A 20,895-nucleotide genomic window follows, 5' to 3' on the forward strand; every position below is an offset into this window, starting at 1 on the left:
AAAAGAAAGAGTTCTAAATCGAATTTTGTGTTTACCTAAAGTGGGGAAGAGACCTTGAAATCCTGAAGGCTCCTCAGCCTGAAACTTATTTCCAGGAAGAGTTAGATTTCCATCTTCTCTGGGTGTTTTTTCTCCTGCAAAGCACTACTTGATTCTTCTCAGGGGTGCACATTTTTAAAATGTTGGTAAAGAAATTAATTACCTTTAATTTGAAAGTGACATTTCAATGTAATTGAGGAGTAAGGTAACTAATTACTGGTGATTAACTTTAAGTAAGGTGCAGTGTTCATAAATCTATTTTTACTTACCTGTCTCAGAAAAATATGAAAAATAGTAAAATATATATATATTATTATATATATACTGGGGAGCCAGTTGGAGAGAGGAGGGTTTCTAGAACTTAAGCAAGGATTTCTGCTTGATTAAAAAAAAAGAAAGTCTACTGCTATTAAATGCAGAGAAGGGGAGGCACCCTGTTAGTGGTTTTTTTTTTTTTTTCCAAATCTGATACTGGCAAACCACCCCTGTCACCACCTTTTCCTGTTCATTATTGTTTGGGATTGTCATTTAAAACACTTAGGTTATATACTGCCTGAAAAGACTCAAAAACAATCATAGACTCCTTTATTCAAAATTGTCTTCCTGGTTCATTAAATTGATTTTGCAAACAGTGTTTATCTTGCTAAATTGTTTGTGATGATGCTAACTGTTGGCACAGATATGTATGTTCCCATCTACAGCCTGGGAACCTGCTGCTCTCTGCCTGCTCGCCTATTTCCCCTTTGTCTGCTCTTATGGCCATCGAATCTTTGCTTCCAGTGAAATGATGCATGCATTACAGGGAGATAATGCCAGATAAATTTATACTGTACTGAAAGCAATACCACAACAGATTCATCACTTATCGGAGACTGGTGGCTGCTTTTCTGAAAAGTTCCCTGGAGAGAGATTTTTCCCCACGGCTTTTAAATTACCATCTTTACCTTTTTGAATCATGAGTCTTCAGAAATGGTTTAAATCAATGAAATAAAAAGGGCAGATGTTTAATGGTATTTAGATGAGTTTTAAAAATCTCTTCAGGCATTACAAAATGATGCCTTAGCTTCCTGCTTCAAAAGCTGACTCTTGGTTCCATTCCATTACTACCCACTGCTTACAAATAATATGTATTTCCCAGATAATAGTTATTTAGCAGCAACTCTATTTAAAACAGAACCATCTTTTAATTTGTTTTTTTTATGAAAATAATTGGAGTGGGGGAGGCTGTCAGAGTGCATTATAGTGAGTCTTCACGCTGGTAGAGTTAAGGTTGTGTCAGCCCTTGAATTGTAGACTGAGGGAGCTCTTCACAGTTTTCTTACCTGGCAGGAAATATCACTGTAGACTGAACCTTTGGTAGGGGAATAATCTGAGGCCCATTTATATACCTTTATAGTCTTCAAAAATGTTTAACACTGATTTTTGACAAGTTTCATGTTTAGTTATACAAATTTATCACTAGGAGTTGTGTTTTTAACTTTTTAATTTTCTGGATTCAGATCCAAGGATAATTTTTAATCTATTTGCCATAATCACTTGAAACATGATTATTGCAAACTCTGATCTACGTATGTTTGCCTTCTTGTCATCCTGGACACTGGCGGACCTGAAGCCTGGCTTTTGAGGGTTAGGAGTGAGGGTCTGTATGGGACTGCCCGGAGTGTCAGCACTGTAGGCGTATCACCCTGATCATGCTGTGATGAGTGTCCTCGTGCCTCAGTGCTTTCCCGAAAAACTGAATAATGTCACCTCTTCATACAGTTGTTTAGGATTATATGAGTTCACCTCTGCACCCAAGATGTATAATAATGCTTAATAAGTGTCAGCTGCTGTTGCTGTTTTGGGGCTTCCATGGTGATTCAGATGGTAAAGAATCTGCCTGCAGTGTGGGAGACCCAGTTTCGATCCCTGGGTTGGGAAGATCCCCTGGAGAAGGGAATAGCTACTCACTCCAGTATTCTTGCCTGGAGAATTCCACGGGTAGAGGAGCCTGGCAGTGTACAGTCCATAGGATTGCAGACAGTCAAACATGACACACAAATATATACTTTGAGCCCCTCCAACTGAATACATTATAATTTAACTCCTAGTCCATAAATTCACAGTGCTAGCCACATAGGATGTTGACTCATTTGAATGACCAGAAGAAAGCACACAGTTTTTACTGAGCTCATTTTTAATTCCTGGATTTCCTCTATAAGTAACCTGGTATAGTGTCAATCTCCAGTTATTTCTATTTCTGGAGTTAATTTTTCTTTAAAGGCAACACTCTAATGTTGCTTTGCTTCATATCTTTTATGTGTAATCTCTCCCAAGAAAAGGATGATTATAAGAACGTGAATACATGAAATTCTGAGAGCATAAGAAATAACATTAGATACACACAAAAATATGTAACTAAATATTATAACTTTTATTACACTTGTTTGATTTTTTAAAATTAGAAAATTCAAATTATTTGTGATCCTGCCACTTAGAGATAACCCCCTATCAAAGTTTTGGAGAAAATTCTTTCATGTTCTTTTTTTTAATAAAGCGTGTTTCATTTTTTTCTTCTTAAGTATAAAAATCAAAACAAACCATAAAATGAGTTAGATTGTTTCATTTACTTATATAAACTCAGGGATTCATTCCAGTATTGGTTGAGCAATTAAATGCTTTGTCTCTTAACTAGACCACTAGGGTGGAATTTAGACTGGTGTCAAGCATGTGGCATCCAGCCCAGAACTGACTACTTTACATGATATAATTAATAGTAATAAATAACAATCAACATTCAATAAGCACTTAATTTTTGTTAGTTAACATGCTAAGAGCTTTACATGCATGTCACTTGTCATACTCATAAAAAACTGAGATAAACAGTATTGTTTCCATCCTACAGAGAAAGAGCCCAAGGTTAACAACTCACTAGTAAGTGCTCTTAGTGGTGGTAGCTCAAGTCATTTCAACTCCAAACTCTTCTTAACAATTACTGTTGCTTCCTTTCTGACAAATTGCAAATTCTTATGTACTAGGAATGCTTGCTCTCGGTGCATGTGAAGGAATGGAGCAAAGGGTGGCTCATCACACCTTGAGACTCAATCTCTGAGCTATAGTCAGTACATCTCTGATGCCCATCAGAGCCTAGGAAACTTGCCTCTCTTGAGTATCTGTTTACAGGCATAGTCATTGAACCCTCCAAACCCCTTCCACGCTGTGGTGATTGTGTCAACCTGCTAGTGAATCCTGCCAGCATGAGCAGAGGCCCACTTCTGAGTAGGACTATGTCTAAGTGTTCATAAGGAATGCGGTTCTTGGGAAAAGGGCATGTAATGAACAGTTTCAAAATATCAGTTGTTGGTTCTTGCCATTTTGGATTTAAGATTTCCCCGTGTGTCCCTTGGAGTATAAAGTTTTCCTTTTTTAATATTGAAGAAAATATTTTTTCTTTAGTTTTATTAATAGCATAGTTCAGTTCAGTTGCTCAGTCGTGTCCGACTCTTTGTGACCCCATGAACTGCAGCATGCCAGGCCTCCCTGTCCATCACCAACTCCTGGAGTTCAGTCAGACTCACGTCCATCGAGTCGGTGGTGCCATCCAGCCATCTCATCCTCTGTCGTCCCCTTCTCCTCCTGCCCCCAGTCCCGCCCAGCATCAGGGTCTTTCTCCTGTCCAATTGAATAGTCCTGTTCCTCTTAAATCTTGCTTTTTTTTTTTTTTTCAATTTAGAAATGGCTCAACTGGGAAACTATGATAGCGGGACAGCAGAAACCCCAGAAACAGATGAATCCGTGAGTGTAAGTCTCTTTCTTGATGAAGCATGGTGTTGGTTTTTCTGTTTATGAGCATCTGGAGATTTTGGCTGTGTTAATTACTTTATTTGTTCAACACATATTTATTGTGCTTCTATAGGCAAGGCACTAGGCATACAACTTTAGCTCCTCTCTTCAAAGAGAAACAAATTAATACAAGGAAATCATGCACGAAAAGATCAAAATGAGAAACTTGAAGGAGATTGATGAAGAAAAAGGGCCACGTGTTCCTGGAACATAGCATAAAGAGATTTACCTTCATCTTGCCAGTCCAGAAAGAAGGGATGCTTGACATGTGAGGAGTTACTAGGATGAGAAGGGGCAGAGGGAACATTCCAGGCCAAACATCAGGAGACACATGATAGGAGAGTGCTTCTGAGGGCTTTAGAGTAGCGGTGACCGAGTAGCCTTCAGCTGAGAAGGGGCAGAGGGAACATTCCAGGCCAGACATCAGGAGACACATGATAGGAGAGTGCTTCTGAGGGCTTTAGAGTGGCAGTGACCGAGTAGCCTTCAGCTTCACGTTAAAACTCTCCAGCTCTGCTTAAAACCGGGCACACACCTCCTTGCTGTCCATCTGTGTCAAATCATTTCTTTCGAAGAATAGTGGGAAGCTGTGGTGCTGTGGAGGAAAGGTGTGTGTGTTGTGGCATGGGGGTGGGGAGAAGTAGATAAGGAGATGACCCTAGTAGTCATAGTGGGAAGAAAGCCATACTGATCGCAGTGCAGGAAGTAGATAGGGTGAAGGGAGCAGGCAGGGGGGACCCTGGGGAAGCCATCTGAAAGGCTTCAGCAGGGGCACAGGCGCGAGGTCCTCGTGCTGACGCCATCTTTCCTATTGGTGAACAGAGGAAGAGGAACCAGGATGGGCCACCCCCAAGTGTCAGGGGTGGTGAGGAGAGAGGGGCAGCTGTGTAGCCTGGGGGATGAAAAGCCCAGACTCTGGAATCAGGTTGCTAGATTTCAAGCCTGCCTTCACTTCTCACTAGCTGTGGGAATCTCTCTATACCTCAGTTTCCTCATCTATAAAATATATATGAAAAATTAACTGAGGTAGTCTGTGTGAAATGGTTAGGACAGCGTCATGTTGTAAATGCTAAATAAAGGCAACTTTTTAATTAGTTTCATTATAACTGGCAGAATTTTGAATGCTCTAAAGCTGAAGTTCCTTTGAGCCATCTAGCAGGCAGTTGTGTGTAAGGTGCGGGATCTTCCAGCCCTCAAAGGGAGAGTTTCTGGAGGATGGTCTAGGTGGCTTAGGGAGTCATTCACGGGAGTAGGCTCCAGTACTCTTGCCTGGAAACTCCCGTGGACGGAGGAGCCTGGTGGGCTGCAGTCCATGGGTTCACTGCAAGTCGGACACGATTGAGTGACTTCACTTTCATGTATTGGAGAAGGAAAGGGCAACCCACTCCAGTGTTCTTGCCAGGAGAATCCCAGGGACGGTGGAGCCTGGTGGGCTGCCGTCTATGGGGTCGCAGAGAGTCCAACATGACTGAAGCGCCTTAGCAGCAGCAGCAGCAGCAGCAGCAGCACGGGAGTAGGTGAGGAAGAATTAATGAGACAAGAGATTGGTTCAGGGTCTTTGCAGCCCGAGCTGTGGAGAGCAGTCAGAGTGGGGTGGCTGAACAAGTAAGTGGTCCCAGCCTTGGATTATGTTTCCTGAGGTAGAGTGCTGGCAGGGATGAGTAGACGCAAGTCCTGTGGCCAGAGGCCAGGGAGAAGTAGAGAAGGGAGCTGTTTGAGATGACGCCAGGTAGGCCCGGACCACGTTGTTTGGTGAGCTCTCTGTGTAGATGCTGAAGTCATCCAGGACGGTGAGAGAACCCCGGGTTGAGGAAGGTGGGGAGGTCAATCTAAGTCTTCCAAGGATGGTGGGCAGGAGGTCAGCAGGTGCCATCTCTGAGTGGGGGAGGATTCCTCAGAGTCATGGAGGTTCTTCCAAAATTATGAGGAGGGGATTCTGGTCTCTGCAGAGGAAGCAAAATGACTGTTAACTCCCTCTCAGTGCTAAGATACATGGAGCGTGAGATGATTTTGTAGAAAAACAAAACACTGTTTATTCTTTGAGCTGAACTTTTAAAAGGGCTGTGTTTTTGAAAATTGGTATCTAAACCATGGTAAGACTTACAGTGAATGGGAGTAAAGAAAGACAGGCAGGCTCTGCTTGGCCATCCCAGTCATTGCCAGCTACCTTCTCCAGACAGGAAAGGTTGCCATAGGAGTGAAATGGACATGCTCTGGGCCAGGGGCAGAGAAGTCACATGATCCACTAGCCTGCATAGAGCCACTCCAGCCCATTCTATTGTGATTGACTAAAAGCAGAATTACGCTTTGGCATTTTGGACTTAACATCTTAAAACTCTAAGATGACTTTAAAGACTTTCAAAGACTAGGATGAGGTTCACCTGAATACTTTACAGAGGTAAATTAAAATCAGAAATTTTCAAAACCTTAATGCCTCTATCTCCTGGAAATGAGGTTCACTTCAGTGACACTGAGCCACTGTCCTGAGGAATAGTTTATCAGTGCTGCTCTGGAAGACTGATCTTTAAAGTTGTCCCCCAGGTTCCTTTGGCTGTAATACTGCACTTTAACATATTAAACAAGAGAGCATCTAATTCAGATTTTAGTTATTTTGCTGCTAAAATCATTTTCTTAAATTCTGCGGTGTTTTTTTTAACATCTATATTTTGTCTCCAAGAGCTCTAATGCTTCCCTGAAACTTCGAAGGAAACCTCGGGAAAGTGATTTTGAAACGATTAAATTGATCAGCAACGGAGCCTATGGGTGAGTAATTCAAGAAAACTATTGTGTTTTAACACACCTAAGAAATATATTCTTCACATTGATCTTATGCCAAATAGATATTGTTGGGGACTTTAGTTTTCAGATCAGTGCTCCTTCATTAATGGGTATAAGGTGAAGCCAAAATCATTTTTCATTGGATACCTCATCAGAAAATATTTCCAGTGACATGGGTGGGAATTATTGTAGAGAACTGGAGAGAAAGACTTTAGAAAGCAAAAATTTCTAAAGTAAGGGAACATTTTTGCATATGCCTATTTCTGTGTAGATATATAGATACATATACACATCTGGCTGTATATTTATATATATATATATTTGAATATATCTAAATTCATTTATAGCATTTCTTCTTGAGAATTAGCCAATATTTCCTGCCTGACCAGCAGTCAGCATTGGAAGAGAAGAACTTAAATAAGAAGGCTGATTGAAAATATAAAGTAATACAATTCTTTGTCTTTCTGTTATACCAGAATTTTTTTTTTCAATTGGCCTGTATGCTATAGTCTGATCATATTAGTGGTGCCCCTTCCTTGACTCAGTTTTATAGACACAGAGTTTCTTTCTCATGGCATAAGGTCAATACTGACAAGATCCTTCTTGAGTTACTAATAATTTGGAAGGATAATTCATACACAAACTGTGTCCTGATCCACTTTAGACAGCCCAGAACTCTAGTTTAATTAAGTATTAATCCCAATCCCATCTGTAGGTGGAGGGCAATAAACCATCCTGTAGACATTTATTGCCATTTATCACACACACGAGCAGATGAGATAGAAACGATTTTTGTTATGCCGCAAGGGATGTTTCTTCTTACAATTTTTTTCACCTCTAATATTTTCCACACCATTAACTTAGTGAAGAACTTAAATATTTGTAAGTCCTTTCTATGCTTCACTGATTTGTTTTCAGGATTATGTCAAATGGCATACTTCCTGATGTGGCTTATAAATGCTTTCTGATTTTTTTTTTTTTTTTTGCAATGTTTTATTTTTTTCAAGGACCTCACTGAAACTCTTCTGCCTAAGAAGATCGTTTTTAGCATGTGGTTGTTTGTGGGTTTTGTTTATATATTGTTGGCTCTTAGTCCATTTTCATTCTGGGGATCCTCTGAGGATTTCTTCTTTGATTAGAAAGAAGACTGAACTTTGATTTAAGGGATCTGTGGATATGAGCACTGCTTGATTTTATTGGAAGTGAAATTCTGGCATAGGATTGTCGGTGAAGCACTTTTATAAAATTTGAGCAAATATCTTAGCTGTATATGGAGTTCTAATTGGTTGAGTAAACTCATTTGTAGTGCAATTAAACCACTGTATAGTAAATGAGGTATATCACACTTTGGGGAATGGTTGGGAATATACAAGAAGTTAAACAAGCTGTGAATCCGTAAACACCCAGGACGTAGGCCAAGTCATTAATGGGCTTACAAGCTGCCTGTGGGAGCCTCTGCTGATCAGCCAAAACTTTTTTTTTTTTTCTCTTTTACTCTTCTCCAAGTTAATCTCTCACTATGTTTCTGACAGATTTCCTCTAAGATTTAATTATTTTGAACTTAAAGTTTGAATCGAGCCACACCCATTGGCCCACCCAATCAGGATGCTATGGTGGGCTTCTGTGAACTGGCTGAACAGATGGATCCCTTGTGGGCCATGAATTGAAGCCGTTCAAGGCTCTCTTGGGCATCCCTGTAGCCGAATCCCCTGCTCACATCAGTGACCTGTTCTTTGACTTTCAAAAACTGGTTATGCTGGAAACTAACCCTTTCCTTAGAGAGAGCTGTAACAGGTCAGGATTTTCTCAACATCCCTACTTAGTGACAGTTCATGGCATGAAGGGGCTACCCTGTTGGCTCAGATGGTAAAGAATCTGCCTGCAATGCAGGAGACCCAGGTTCGATCCCTAGGTCAGGAAGATCCCCTGGCGAAGAGAGTGGCTACCCATTGCAGTATTCCTGCCTGGAGAATCTGATGGACAGAGGAGCCTGGCAGGCTACGGTCCATAGGGTTGGAAAGAGTCAGACAAGACTGAGCGACTAACACTTTCACTTTCACATGGCATGAAGCATTTTACCAATTTGATAAGTGCTGAATTTCCTTCCCTGTTTAGTAGGTTTCAGATCCCTGCCTGGAAGCTGAAACTTCCTTCAAGCCAAACTTAGCACTTTGTAGGAAGTGAACACCTACTGTGTGCCAGGCATTGGACTAGTCTTTTTATATATGTCCTCTTCTCACAAGACCCTTTGAGGTGTTGATGTGGGGAAAGAGGCTTCCAGGCCTGGTCACACATACACTGACTGCAAGCAGAGTTCTTGTCTCCCTTTATATTTTGTTTATAACTTTTAGTCTTCTCAATTGGGGTATAGAAATCCTTCTTCCATTGAGTACATCCACCAAGATGTTGTTTTTATTTATTTATTTTTAAATATTTCTGGCCACGAGGCTTGTGAGAGCCTAGTTCCTTGACCAGGAATCAAACCCGGGCCCTTGGCAATAAGAGCATAAAGTCTTAATCACTGGACGGCCAGGAAATTCCCTCCACGTAGATTTTTAGATAACAATTTTGAGTGTTTTCAAAGTGAAAGAATAAAACTAATCTAAAATTTTTTAAAGTAAGTAAACTGAAAAATAAAATAAAATAAGTAAACTGGATCTGAGAGGCACAGCTCTTCTCCACTTCACATTCCTTTCTTTCCTTGCTGCCCTTTCTTTTTTTCACCCTCAAAGGACAGTGTCATTTACCTGAGAGACCAGGTGTGCAAGCTGACAGATGTCCCCTCTTGATAGCCTTTCCTCTCAGCGTCTCGACAACACATGCGCTCTCCTTCCCACGTGAGGCTCTGCCCACGGGGATTTGTGTATCAGGCTCTCGGGTTCATGAGTAATTGTATATGCATGAGACATTCACACTCCCCGTAGGACGGATTCATTCTGCTCTAGATCCTGCCTGCTTCCCATTCTGCTTCTCCCCACCCCCACCTCAGTTCTGCTTGAGTGGAGTGATGCTTGGCTCAGCCGGCTGCCCCTCCCGTCACATCACCTCCCATCCTTGAGGCTTCCTGTTTCACAGAGGGGTCAGTATAGGAAAAGAGACACAGAGGCCTTTTCAAAGAAAGCAACCCTTGGGGACAGAAAGCAGAGAAATGGGAGCCAAATCAGTTCAGCCTAGTTTTATAACTAGACTTGGGCGGTTTGCAACTCTGCCTCGCAGTGTTAGATGTCTGTCTGTCCCACTGCTGTTTGTTTCTCTCTCTTTTTCAGCCTCTCCCTCCCTCTCTCTCTCTCCTCTCTCTCTCTGCTGACTTGAGGAGATTTTGAACACTGACTTACAGGAAGGGAGGAAAGGAGTATGTGAGCGTACACTCACTACTAAAAAAACAAATTTCAGCATTAGAAATAATATTCCCAAAGCAGTACCGAAATGTAAGAACATAAACAAAACAAGCCCAGCTGCAGGGGATTCTAATTAAGTCTAAGTTGACTTTTGCAACTTGAACGAGATATGTTTGTCCTGAGGAAATAGTATCTCAGGCTACCTATAGGATTAATTTCAACTGAAATTAATTTCAGTTAATTCCTGAGGATTACCTGATTGTTTTAAATAAAATAGCAAGGGGAAGCAGAAAATCAAATCAAATTTTACGAACTGAAAATCTGAGGACAAAGATTGAAGGCCTTTATTAACACTGTACCTAGTGTAAGTGCTGGTGAAATTGAGCCTGAGGCTTCTTTCTCTTTTGTTCTTTCATAAAAGTCATGTGCAATCCTCTTCTTTTTTCTTTCACTTCCTGTTGTCTTCACACATACTGAATTTTTTTGCAGTTATTTATGTAAGAAATGGTGGTGCTTGGTTGAAAATCAGAATGGTGATGTAGGGGATTCCCTGGCAGTCCAGTGATTAGAGTTCTGTGCTTCCATAGCAGAGGGTATGAGTTCAGTCCCTGGTCAGGGAACTAAGATCCCACATGCCTTGTGGCATGGCCAAAAAAGAAAAGAAAGATATAACAGGGGGAAAAAATGGCAACCTACTGATGATAGTCTAAAAGTAAAATTCTCAATGTCATAGGTCTGGAGATCCTAGCACTAAACCTACTTAATATTAAACACTGAAAGAAGAGATAGTAACTGAGCTGTACTCCAGTTGACTCTCAAGAATGGGCGAGTGCTTATGTAAAGATACTGGCTTTTTCTTTTTACCATTTTCAGTTCTGAGACTTATTTTAAGAAGCAGATTTTGTATCGCAGAAATCCCTCTTCATGACAACATCTGCCAATGCTTGTCTCATATCTGAGCCGAGGCCAAGTTCTTGCCTGTGCTCCCTTTGAGTATGTCTGTTCTACTATCAGCTTCTGATTAGGAAAAGCTCAAGGGTTTTTGAATCTTTTGTTCTACTCTATCCAATTAGTAATTGGAAAAAGGGGGGAATTGGTCAAAGTGTTTGATTCAGAAAGAATGAGTTAAGTTGGTTAATGAAAAAGTTAGTCAAAGTAGGAAATCGCCAAAAAATGATATGTACTTTAAACACTTTAACTTAGATATATGTAAATTGACCAGTCTTTGTAAGACCTTTATAAGACAGCTAATATAAACCATAGTTACATAGTCATTCTTTGGTATTACCTCCCTTGGATACTAAAATCCACAGATGCTTAAGTCTCTTAAATAAAATGGCATCCTCTCGTATAGTTTAAATCACCTGTAGACTGCTTATAATACCTAATACAATGTAGTGAAAGTCGCTCAGTTGTGTCTCTTTGCAACCTATGGAACAGTCCATGGAATTCTCCAGGCCAAAATACTGGAGTGGGTAGCCATCCCCTTCTCCAGGGGATCTTCCCAACCCAGGGATCGAACCCAAGTCTCCCGCATTGCAGGCAGATTCTTTACCAGCTGAGCCACCAGGGAAGCCCAGTACAATATAAATGCTTTGTAAATAGTTGTCAGTGTGGGAAATTCAAGTTTTGCTTTATCGAGTTCCTGGAATTTTTTTTAATGTTTTCAGTCCTCGGTTGAATCTAAGGATATAAAGAAGACAGGGATACATAGCGCTGATTGTTTTATGTTGTTTGTTTTCCATCTTTAGCTTCTTTATAGGTGAAGCAAAAACTGAAATCAATCTGTGTCTAGATTTGTATTTTCTTAACATTTAGAATCTTTTCACTTTACTGAATCGATGGGAATTTAATTAGTTACTCACATTTATCAGTACTTTCCCAAGTATTCCATTCAGTTTTCTTATACACAAGGATGTTTTCTTTTTTCACACTCACTTTCCATCAGTTTAAATATTTGTTTAAATTAGTCAGTTATGGTATCAAGCCTAGTGAGGAGAACAGGTGTAGAAATAAACCCAGCTAGTGGAAGCCCAAGTGTCTGGGCATCCTGAAGAGGACACCAAGCCCACATGGAAAGTAGGGAGCACCCAGCTGGCCAGCCCCTATGCCAGTTTATTGTACAGTGGAAATAGGAACACCAGGTTATTCCTCCAGTTGGCTGTGTGGAGTGTGGTTCAGACAGCTTGTGTGATTTTGTGAGTCAAGGGAAAATATGGATATAATGAGAAGACAAAGATGTACACATTTGATAGAAAGATGAATTCCTAGTTGAGCACTTAAGAGGAAGATGTGAACGTTGATTAAATTGAGATTGAATATACTTAAGATTTACATCAGTGGATGACTCTGACATTTTGGTTCAGCAGGCATATTGGGTGTCCTAGTCCCCTTTGTGTTCATTTTTTCAGGGACAATGAAAATCACAAGTGGGAAATGAATCTCAGATGACCCTTTGTTTAGGAAGCATCCTACTGGGTAGAGTTGACTGTGACTGATAGCTTCTTAGGTAAATTATTCCTTAGTTTATTATTGCGTTATGAGGATAGCCTCATATAACCTATTACACACTTTGATGATGGCTTCTTAGGTAAATTATTAAGTATTTGCGCATTGCCTCACCTGAGTTCAGACCTGTTCTCCCTCAATAATGAGATAAGTGAGGAGTAACTCATGAGAAAAGGAGCCTGTCCAAGACATTTTCCTCGTTGCTCATTATTTCCAGCTGGGGTTTGAAAGATCTTCCTCCTGATTACTTCTTTTCTGTTTCTGTACATCATTTGAAGCTCCAAGGAGTCCATTGTCTTTTCCCAGACAGAACTGGTTCTGTAGAGTATTTGGGTGAGGCATCTGGCAGAAATTCAATGCAACCTGCTCATTTTAGGGTAAAGTTGCTGGGCACCTCACCTGTGGGTCAGATGCACCAGAAATGCCATATACCCTGGACCCCTTTTCAGCAGAGAAATGCATTTCCTGTTGAAACAGGCATAGGTGTAACTCATGCTGAGGTCTGTAGTGAAGAAATATGCTTCTCTTTGTAGCAGGGTGGGCGGCCCCCTATGACACACTTCATATTTATCTAGAAATTTATGTGTGTATGCTAAGTCACTTCAGTCATGTCCAATTCTTTGCAACCCTAAGGACTATAGCCCGCCAGGCTCCTCTGTCCACGGGATTCTCCAGGCAAGAATACTGGAGTGGGTTGCCATGCCTTCTCCAAGGGATCTTCCCAGCCCAGAGATTGAACCAGCATCTCTTCTGTCCCCTGCATTGGCAGGCAGGTTCTTTACCATTAGCGCCACCTGAGAAGCCCTATGAAAGCTGCTGCTGCTGCTGCTGCTAAGTCACTTCAGTCGTGTCCGACTCTGTGCGACCCCATAGACAGCAGCCCACCAGGCTCGCCCGTCCCTGGGATTCTCCAGGCAAGAACACTGGAGTGGGTTGCCATTTCCTTCTCCAGTATGAAAGCTAATGTGAAGTAAATTACTCTCAAGTTGGAAGTCAGCTACATTAAGAAGCTATAATCTATGGTCTCTTTTTGTAGATCTCATGTGTATCATATAGAAAATTATGGCTTTAGTCAGTTGTGAAAAAATGCCTAATAGATATCAAATGCTAGAAAGGCTTTAGCTCAGAATATGTATGTCCTTTTTTTGTTGTTTTCCTGTTCTAACTTATATATTGAATTTTGTTCTATTTATGAAAAACTGAAAAGAACAGCTAGCTATTGGAAAATAGCTCACTCTGGAGACTGTCCATATCCTTCAGCAGTGAAATGAATTTGATGTCTTATGTGTGACCTGTAACCTTTATTGAAACGATAAAAAAAAAAAAAATCAATCTAGCCAAAGGACTTTGACCTGAAATTGAATGTTGATAGTTGCCAGCATAGCTAATGTGGGCTGAATCCCAGCTGTCATGTGAACTAAAAAAAAAAAAAAAAAAAAGTGGATGATCACATCCACCTACATGGCTTATTGCACCCAGAAACATCCCCTCTTCCTTTGAACCCCAACTGCTTGTGCTCCTTTTCAGGGCAGTCTATTTCGTTCGGCACAAGGAATCCCGGCAGAGGTTTGCCATGAAGAAGATTAATAAGCAGAACCTCATCCTCCGCAACCAGATCCAGCAGGCCTTTGTGGAGCGGGATATCCTGACTTTTGCAGAAAACCCTTTTGTTGTCAGCATGTACTGCTCCTTTGAGACCAGGCGCCACTTGTGCATGGTCATGGAATATGTGGAAGGTGACTATCTTTGTGTGGCTGATGTTTTCCGTACTTGTGCTTCACGGTGGTTGTACCGCAGAGGAACCGAGGCTGGGCAATGAGATGGCTGTGTTCCCAGTCATTATCTTCTGATAATTGCCTGTAAAGTGCCAGCTCTATTATAACAAAGGGAAAATTAGTGCTATTTGGAAAAAAGGTTGTTTTCCTTTTTAAATAGCCTTTCATCCTGAGTACCTCCTCTCAATTGGTCATTAAAGTTAGAATATAGGTGATGGGATTTTTCCTACTTATTTTTATCACATATCATAAAATCATTCATTACAGTGGATCCTCTTAAAGAATGTATTAAAAATATGTCCTTTTCAGTCTACAGTATGAAATTAAAAGTGAGTCAGAAGAAAGATACATTCAAGAAAATTTAACTTCTAAAAAAAGTACCAATAAACTTATTTACAAAAGCGAAATATACTCACAGACATAGAAAACAAATTTCAGGTTTTCAAAGGGAAAGGGGGAGGGGGAATAAATTAGGACTATGGGGTTAACAGATATACACCACTAGATATAAAATAGATAACAAGGATTTAGTGTATAGCACATGGAACTGTATTCAGTATCTTTTAATGACCTATCAATGGAAAGAATCAGAAGCTGTACACCTGAAGCTAACAGCATTATAATTCAACTACAGTTTAATTTAAAACAGCTTGTTTTTCTTTTGGAAGTTCATGGTCTGTCTTTTAAATGCTCCAAGAAATGTTATTTCCATCAATTTTACATGAATTGTTTGTGTGTTTCAGTAGCCATGACTTATTAACATAAACAAAACTATAAAATGAATAGGTAAGCAAGGGCCAAAACAGTTTTCAAAGCATCTGATTTAAGCCCTTGTAATTATTTGAACAGAATCCCAAAACTTTACAATTTGAAGAAATATTAAATAGCATTTTCATTTTGCAGATGAATGAACGGGAAACCCAAGTTTCACTAGATATTTAGTGGTAGATACAAGACGAAAACATAACTTGTATGACTTCTACCCAGTGTTCTTTTCACCACACCAGTACTTTATTAACTTTTGCTGTGGTTATTTTAACAACAATCATTAATGTTTATCACATGTTTAATATGTGTTGACAGCATTGTGAATTCTTTACATAGATTACTTCATTTAATCCTCACAATAAAAGGGATGACGTTATTCATATCCTGACATAACAGACAAAAGGACCAAGACCAGTTTGCCTAAGATGTCCCCACCTAAAAGAATCAAAGCTGGAATTTGCACTCAGGCAGCCTGATTACAGAATCCATGTTTTAAAATGGTTTATTATATATTTTTTAATTAATTTATATATTTTAATTGGAGGCTAATTACTGTACAATATTGTAGTGGTTTTTGCCATACATTGACATGATTCATCCATGGGTTTTATTATACTTTAAATTGTCACACTGTTCCTAAAACACATCATTAGTTCTTCAACTTTTTGTTTCACTTCAGGTCAAATCTGCTCCGTGAGCAGTGCTTCTTAAATAGAAGTCTGTATTTTCTTCACAGTACATCTTAAGTAGAAACATGATTACCTAACACAGTCTCCACTTAGGAGCATGATGGACTTTGTGGTTAGAGGCCATTCTGTTTTGAAATTCTGCAGTCTAAACTGGTGGTCTTTCATCCCAGCTGGTATAGTACTTGCTAAGTCTTTTTCTTGTGTTTTATAGGGGGTGACTGCGCTACCTTAATGAAGAACATGGGTCCTCTCCCCGTTGATATGGCCAGGATGTACTTTGCTGAGACGGTCCTGGCCTTGGAATATCTACATAATTATGGAATTGTACATAGGGATTTGAAACCAGACAAGTATGTACACTGATGCAATATGTCTATTTTTCACATAATACAAATTTTTGTCTTTAAAAAATGTTTTCTTTTAACGCTGCTTTGCACATTTTAAAATTCTCCCATAATGTTCTCCAAAGTTATTTTTAGCAGAATTTATACTTTTTGTATAATCTTTTTAAAGGCTATGATGTTTATAATGATAGCTTATAAGAAACAAATAAAAGAGTATAAAGCCAGGGTTAATTTATTTTTTTTTAAGTTTTTTATTATGTAAATAATAGGTACATAGAATGCCATTGGTTGTTTTCTGGATAGTTTCTGCATTTAGAATCATATTTAGATAATTCTTTTCTCCTCCAAGATGATATTCTTGTAGAATCTATTCTATTTTATTCATAATTAATTATTTAATTTTTAATCTATGTGGAGTTCATTTTGTTGTCTGATTTGAGATACAGATATACTGTTTTCCCACCAAAGTCTAGGTATCCTTCTTGACACCATTTATTAAAATGTTTCATGCTTTCTCCACTAATTTGAGATGCCTCTAGAAGTAGTTCTTCAGTGTGCTGAAAACTTTATGATAAAATTAACTCATGCTCATTCCAGAAGATTTGGGAAGTACAAAAAAAAAATTCATTCACAAAATTACCAAATACAACTATTAGAATTTCAGCATATATCCTTCCAATAGCTTTATTTTTTAGACTCCTCTTTTAATTTTTTAAATTATTAAAATTTCCTATGCCACTTAAAATGAAAAAAAAATTTAAACTCTAAATTCATAAAGCTTTCAAATGTGCATTCTTTGCATGTGTATGAGATGTAGGTCTTGTCCTTAGTGAGTAGAAACTTAAGTTTGAGCCAGAAGTTAAAATCCGAAACAATACTACATTTTTCTTCCAAGTTCTTTATCTTATTTGAATCACAGATTGGTAGCTTATCTTAGTTGCTGATGTGTAACATAGCATTATTGGTAGCCCTTTCTCAGTTATTTTTTTCTTCTGAAAATGTAAAGGTGTCAGAGTTCCATACTTCTGTCAGTGGAAGGGAGAAGAGTAAAAACAAAAAAATGAGCTTCAAAGGAGCATTGTCATATATGTTCTTCTGCTTCACAGTTTGTTGGTCACCTCCATGGGGCACATAAAGCTGACAGATTTTGGATTATCCAAGGTGGGACTCATGAGCATGACTACCAATCTTTACGAGGGTCATATTGAGAAGGATGCCCGAGAGTTCCTGGACAAGCAGGTAAGGTCGCATGCTGCTCAGTTCTAGTAAGTGTTGGTCCCGTGGTCGGGTCTGACTCTTTGCGACCCCATGGGCTGTAGCCCACCAGGCTTCTCTGTCCATGGGATTCTCCAGGCAGGAATACTGGAGTGGGTTATCATTTCTAATACAAAGTACAGCATTGCCAATGAGATTCAGAACCAAAACTTGCCTAGGCTGTCTTCGTATTAGCGCTGGGGCTTTAGATGTCTTGATAAGCCTTACATCTAATAAAGTGCAAATTGCTCCCATTTTTCTCCCAGGACCTCTTTGAACTCTAGGTCCCTCCACATTCCTCCCCCAGCATTATGCTCTATTAGTAAGACGAACGATGTAATTGCTCACAAGTGAGAGTGTGAGAGAGACAAATGGAAAACTGTTTTTGTAAGGAATTCAAGAGTCTCAGTAGAGTCCTCATGAAACTCATGATACGTCGTACAATCACGGGTGCTAAACTCCGAGCCATGGACCATTTCTCTTTAAGCACGTCTCGTTACCATGTGCCCACAATCTGTTCATTGTATAGTTACTTAAGGTGAACATGTCTCAACCATCAGGCTTTTATGAAGTAACCAGGATGTGAATATATTTCGGTTGAATAAATACTAAAACTCTCTGAGAGTGACAGATGAAAAAAAATGCAGTATTATTTTAAATTTCAGGGATTACAAATGTTTTTGCAAAGTAAGTAAAGCTATTCAAATTTGAAATTAGATATTACACACAGTCCTCTGTTAAAGCAGCATTTTAAGCTTTGCCTTTTTTTGGTATTTAAGTAATTCATTGCCTTTGGTATGATAGATAATGATTGAGAATCGCTGGTCTTAAGTTCTTTGTCCATGTGGTTGAGCAGGTGCACTCTAGGCAAAATAATTGATATTGAGCCATCTTGCTCATTTTAATTTGTGTCTAATATTCCAATTATTCTAATATTGCAATCATCTTTTAGGTCTGTGGCACACCTGAATACATTGCACCAGAAGTGATTCTGAGGCAGGGCTACGGGAAGCCAGTGGACTGGTGGGCCATGGGGATTATCCTCTATGAATTTCTGGTTGGATGCGTGCCATTCTTTGGGGACACTCCAGAAGAGCTATTTGGACAAGTCATCAGTGGTAAATATTGTCAGGAGTTATATCTAGGCTACCGTTGGGAAGCAGCTTTTTAATGTAATTCTGGGGAGTATTACTCTTTTTACTACTAAATTGTTAACCTTTATCAAATGGTTTAGCTAACAAATTAAAAGAACTCACTCATCATAGCATGAAACTGACTTTCACGATCTCAACGGAGCCATTTGTGTTGGAAATTGATCTGAAGAAGTTTTGTTAACGTGGAATTTAGTACTAGTGATGTAACTGATTTTTATGGCGTGCTTTATCTGCAAAAGAAATTGGTGTGGGATTTGCAAATGATTTCACTGCTGTCCAGTGTTCTTTTCCATAATAGGAGAGTTGCACCAGGGAAGAAAAGGTTAATGTGGATAACATTTGCATAAATGGGGAAAATGGCTATTGGCACAGTGAAGAAATTAGCAAAAATGTAATAAACCCTAAAACAAATGTCTACCAAATAATAAATAATGAGAATGGGGAGGAAGCAAATTTAATCCACAGATTGTTAATGATTTCATTGATAGTTGTTATGGTGTAATGTTATTTCTTAACAGCTGTTCATCTTTCATTTAAATTCAATAACCTTTAGATCTTAACCTGCAAGCTGACCCTAACTATTGTTATGTGGCTTGTGGCAAAACTAAATGATAATTAAATAGGCCTATTACTACCCTACCTGCTGTTTTTATAAATGTTCCTGAAGCAGAGATCAGAAAGGCCTCTCTTACTCTAAGTTAGTCATCACTCACATCTTCACCCACCTCTGGTCCCTTCTGGACTGTACTTAGAAGGCCCAACGGTGGAAATAGGGGGATAATTCCTTTTGGTATAAGGAGCCTTTTAATCACAGCATTATTTTCTGTCACTGACTTTGCAAGCCAGGCATCTTTGTAAACTTGAACAAAGTAGATTTGTGAGTTGCCTGCAGTGTATAACCCTTTTATACAATATCTGAGCTCTTTATGGATTTATAACTAGACTGTCTTCTGATATACCAAAGCCTGAGTGGCAAGAGGAATCAACTGTTTAATTAACACAAGCAGCAAATGCTGGCTTTGTTTTCTCAATGCCTTGCGGCTCAGATGCATATTCATGTTTTATTTTCCAAATCAGATTTAAACTGCAGGAGAGGAAGCTAGAGGCAGGCACACACAAAAATAACTCATGTTTTTATTGCATTTCCATACACACAGGCATGCACACCTATCTTCAGGCCAACTCCTTGAGAATGTAGAACCTATTCTAATATTTATAGCAGATTTTAAATACTTCCATTACTACTATTTCTTTGGGTTCTTTTCTTCTTCTTCAGTCTTAGCATTTTAACCTTTTCTTTGTCTCTGGAGATAGTTATTTTCACAAAATTATTTTTCACTCCTCAAAGCAGAAGAACTCTAGAGCTGTGGCCAGATTCTCAGTTAAGTATGATAGTAGAAGAAAAAATCTGATTCCCCATGATCCCTGGGTGGGTGATTGCGTTAAACACAGGAGTTTAGAGTTTCCACTATATTGAGGCCTCTTAATATCGAGAGGACTAAATTGCAGTGTCAGTTCTACCAAAGAAAAATGAATCAAAAAGGTAAATGAGAGATGCTCATTTGAAATGTTCTCACGCTGCCTTGTTGAAAGCAGTACTATGCATATCTTGTTCAACAGTGCTTCTCAGACTTAACTGATCCTAGGAATCAACTGGAGGAATCAGCTGTGGATTCCAATTGAGCTGGTGGAGTGGGACTTGAAGTTCTGTGTTTCTGACTCCTGGATGCTATCCATAGTGTTGGGACGTGGATCACCATTTGAGCAATACAGTCTATCAACTACTTTTCTTCCTTCTAGATGAGATCAACTGGCCTGAAAAGGATGAGGCTCCACCCCCTGATGCCCAGGATCTGATTACCTTGCTCCTCAGGCAGAATCCCCTGGAGAGACTGGGAACAGGTTAGAGCACATACGTTTTAATTTTGCTAATACGCAGGAAATAACGTCAGTGTGGAGCACTCAGAGGTGTGTATTTTTGTTTTGTTTTTTTGCATGGGAGACATCTATTGACTGATGCAGAATATGAGTACAATACAGTATAACAATATTTAAATTTTTTTTTTTGATTCAGAGCAGTATGTATGCTATGAGGGTTGGTGGCTGTTGTTTTGCTATTGTTCTTTTTTTGGAAAGCAGAAATTTTTCTTACTTTGTTTCAGTCAGTAAAATTTCTCTGGAAGAAAACTTCAAGGACAAAGGGCATATGTAACTCTTCCGTCTTGAAAAGCATGAACCTTAAAAATTTGAAACAGAAGATTAGGAGTATGGAGAGTTTTTTTTTCCTCTGGAAGGATTTGACCCAACAGTTACTATCTACAAGTTTTGAAACAGGTTATCAGTACTTGAACTAATTACTAGAAATGAGTGCCTTGGGTTGAGCCATACTATCCTGTCTTGGGGATCAGCACCATGGCCCAAGAAAG

The 20,895-nt window shown here is 39.4% G+C and overlaps 1 protein-coding gene across 3 annotated transcripts in view; it reads left to right on the forward strand.

Moving 5' to 3' along the window:
• The window catches only part of LOC120879597 (microtubule-associated serine/threonine-protein kinase 4-like), a 176,042-nt gene that overhangs the window by 119,011 nt on the left and 36,136 nt on the right, over window positions 1-20,895 (forward strand). For all 3 annotated transcript variants that reach the window (XM_040262637.1, XM_040262638.1, XM_040262639.1), the window contains exons 10-16: window positions 3,752-3,819; window positions 6,539-6,624; window positions 14,013-14,221; window positions 15,929-16,067; window positions 17,168-17,300; window positions 18,268-18,433; window positions 20,270-20,371. In XM_040262637.1, the coding sequence (XP_040118571.1) occupies window positions 3,752-3,819; window positions 6,539-6,624; window positions 14,013-14,221; window positions 15,929-16,067; window positions 17,168-17,300; window positions 18,268-18,433; window positions 20,270-20,371 (903 nt within the window). The remainder of the gene's footprint in view (window positions 1-3,751; window positions 3,820-6,538; window positions 6,625-14,012; window positions 14,222-15,928; window positions 16,068-17,167; window positions 17,301-18,267; window positions 18,434-20,269; window positions 20,372-20,895) is intronic.

Source organism: Oryx dammah, unplaced genomic scaffold (genome assembly GCF_014754425.2).
Source record: "Oryx dammah isolate SB20612 unplaced genomic scaffold, SCBI_Odam_1.1 HiC_scaffold_20, whole genome shotgun sequence".
NCBI lineage: Eukaryota > Metazoa > Chordata > Mammalia > Artiodactyla > Bovidae > Oryx > Oryx dammah.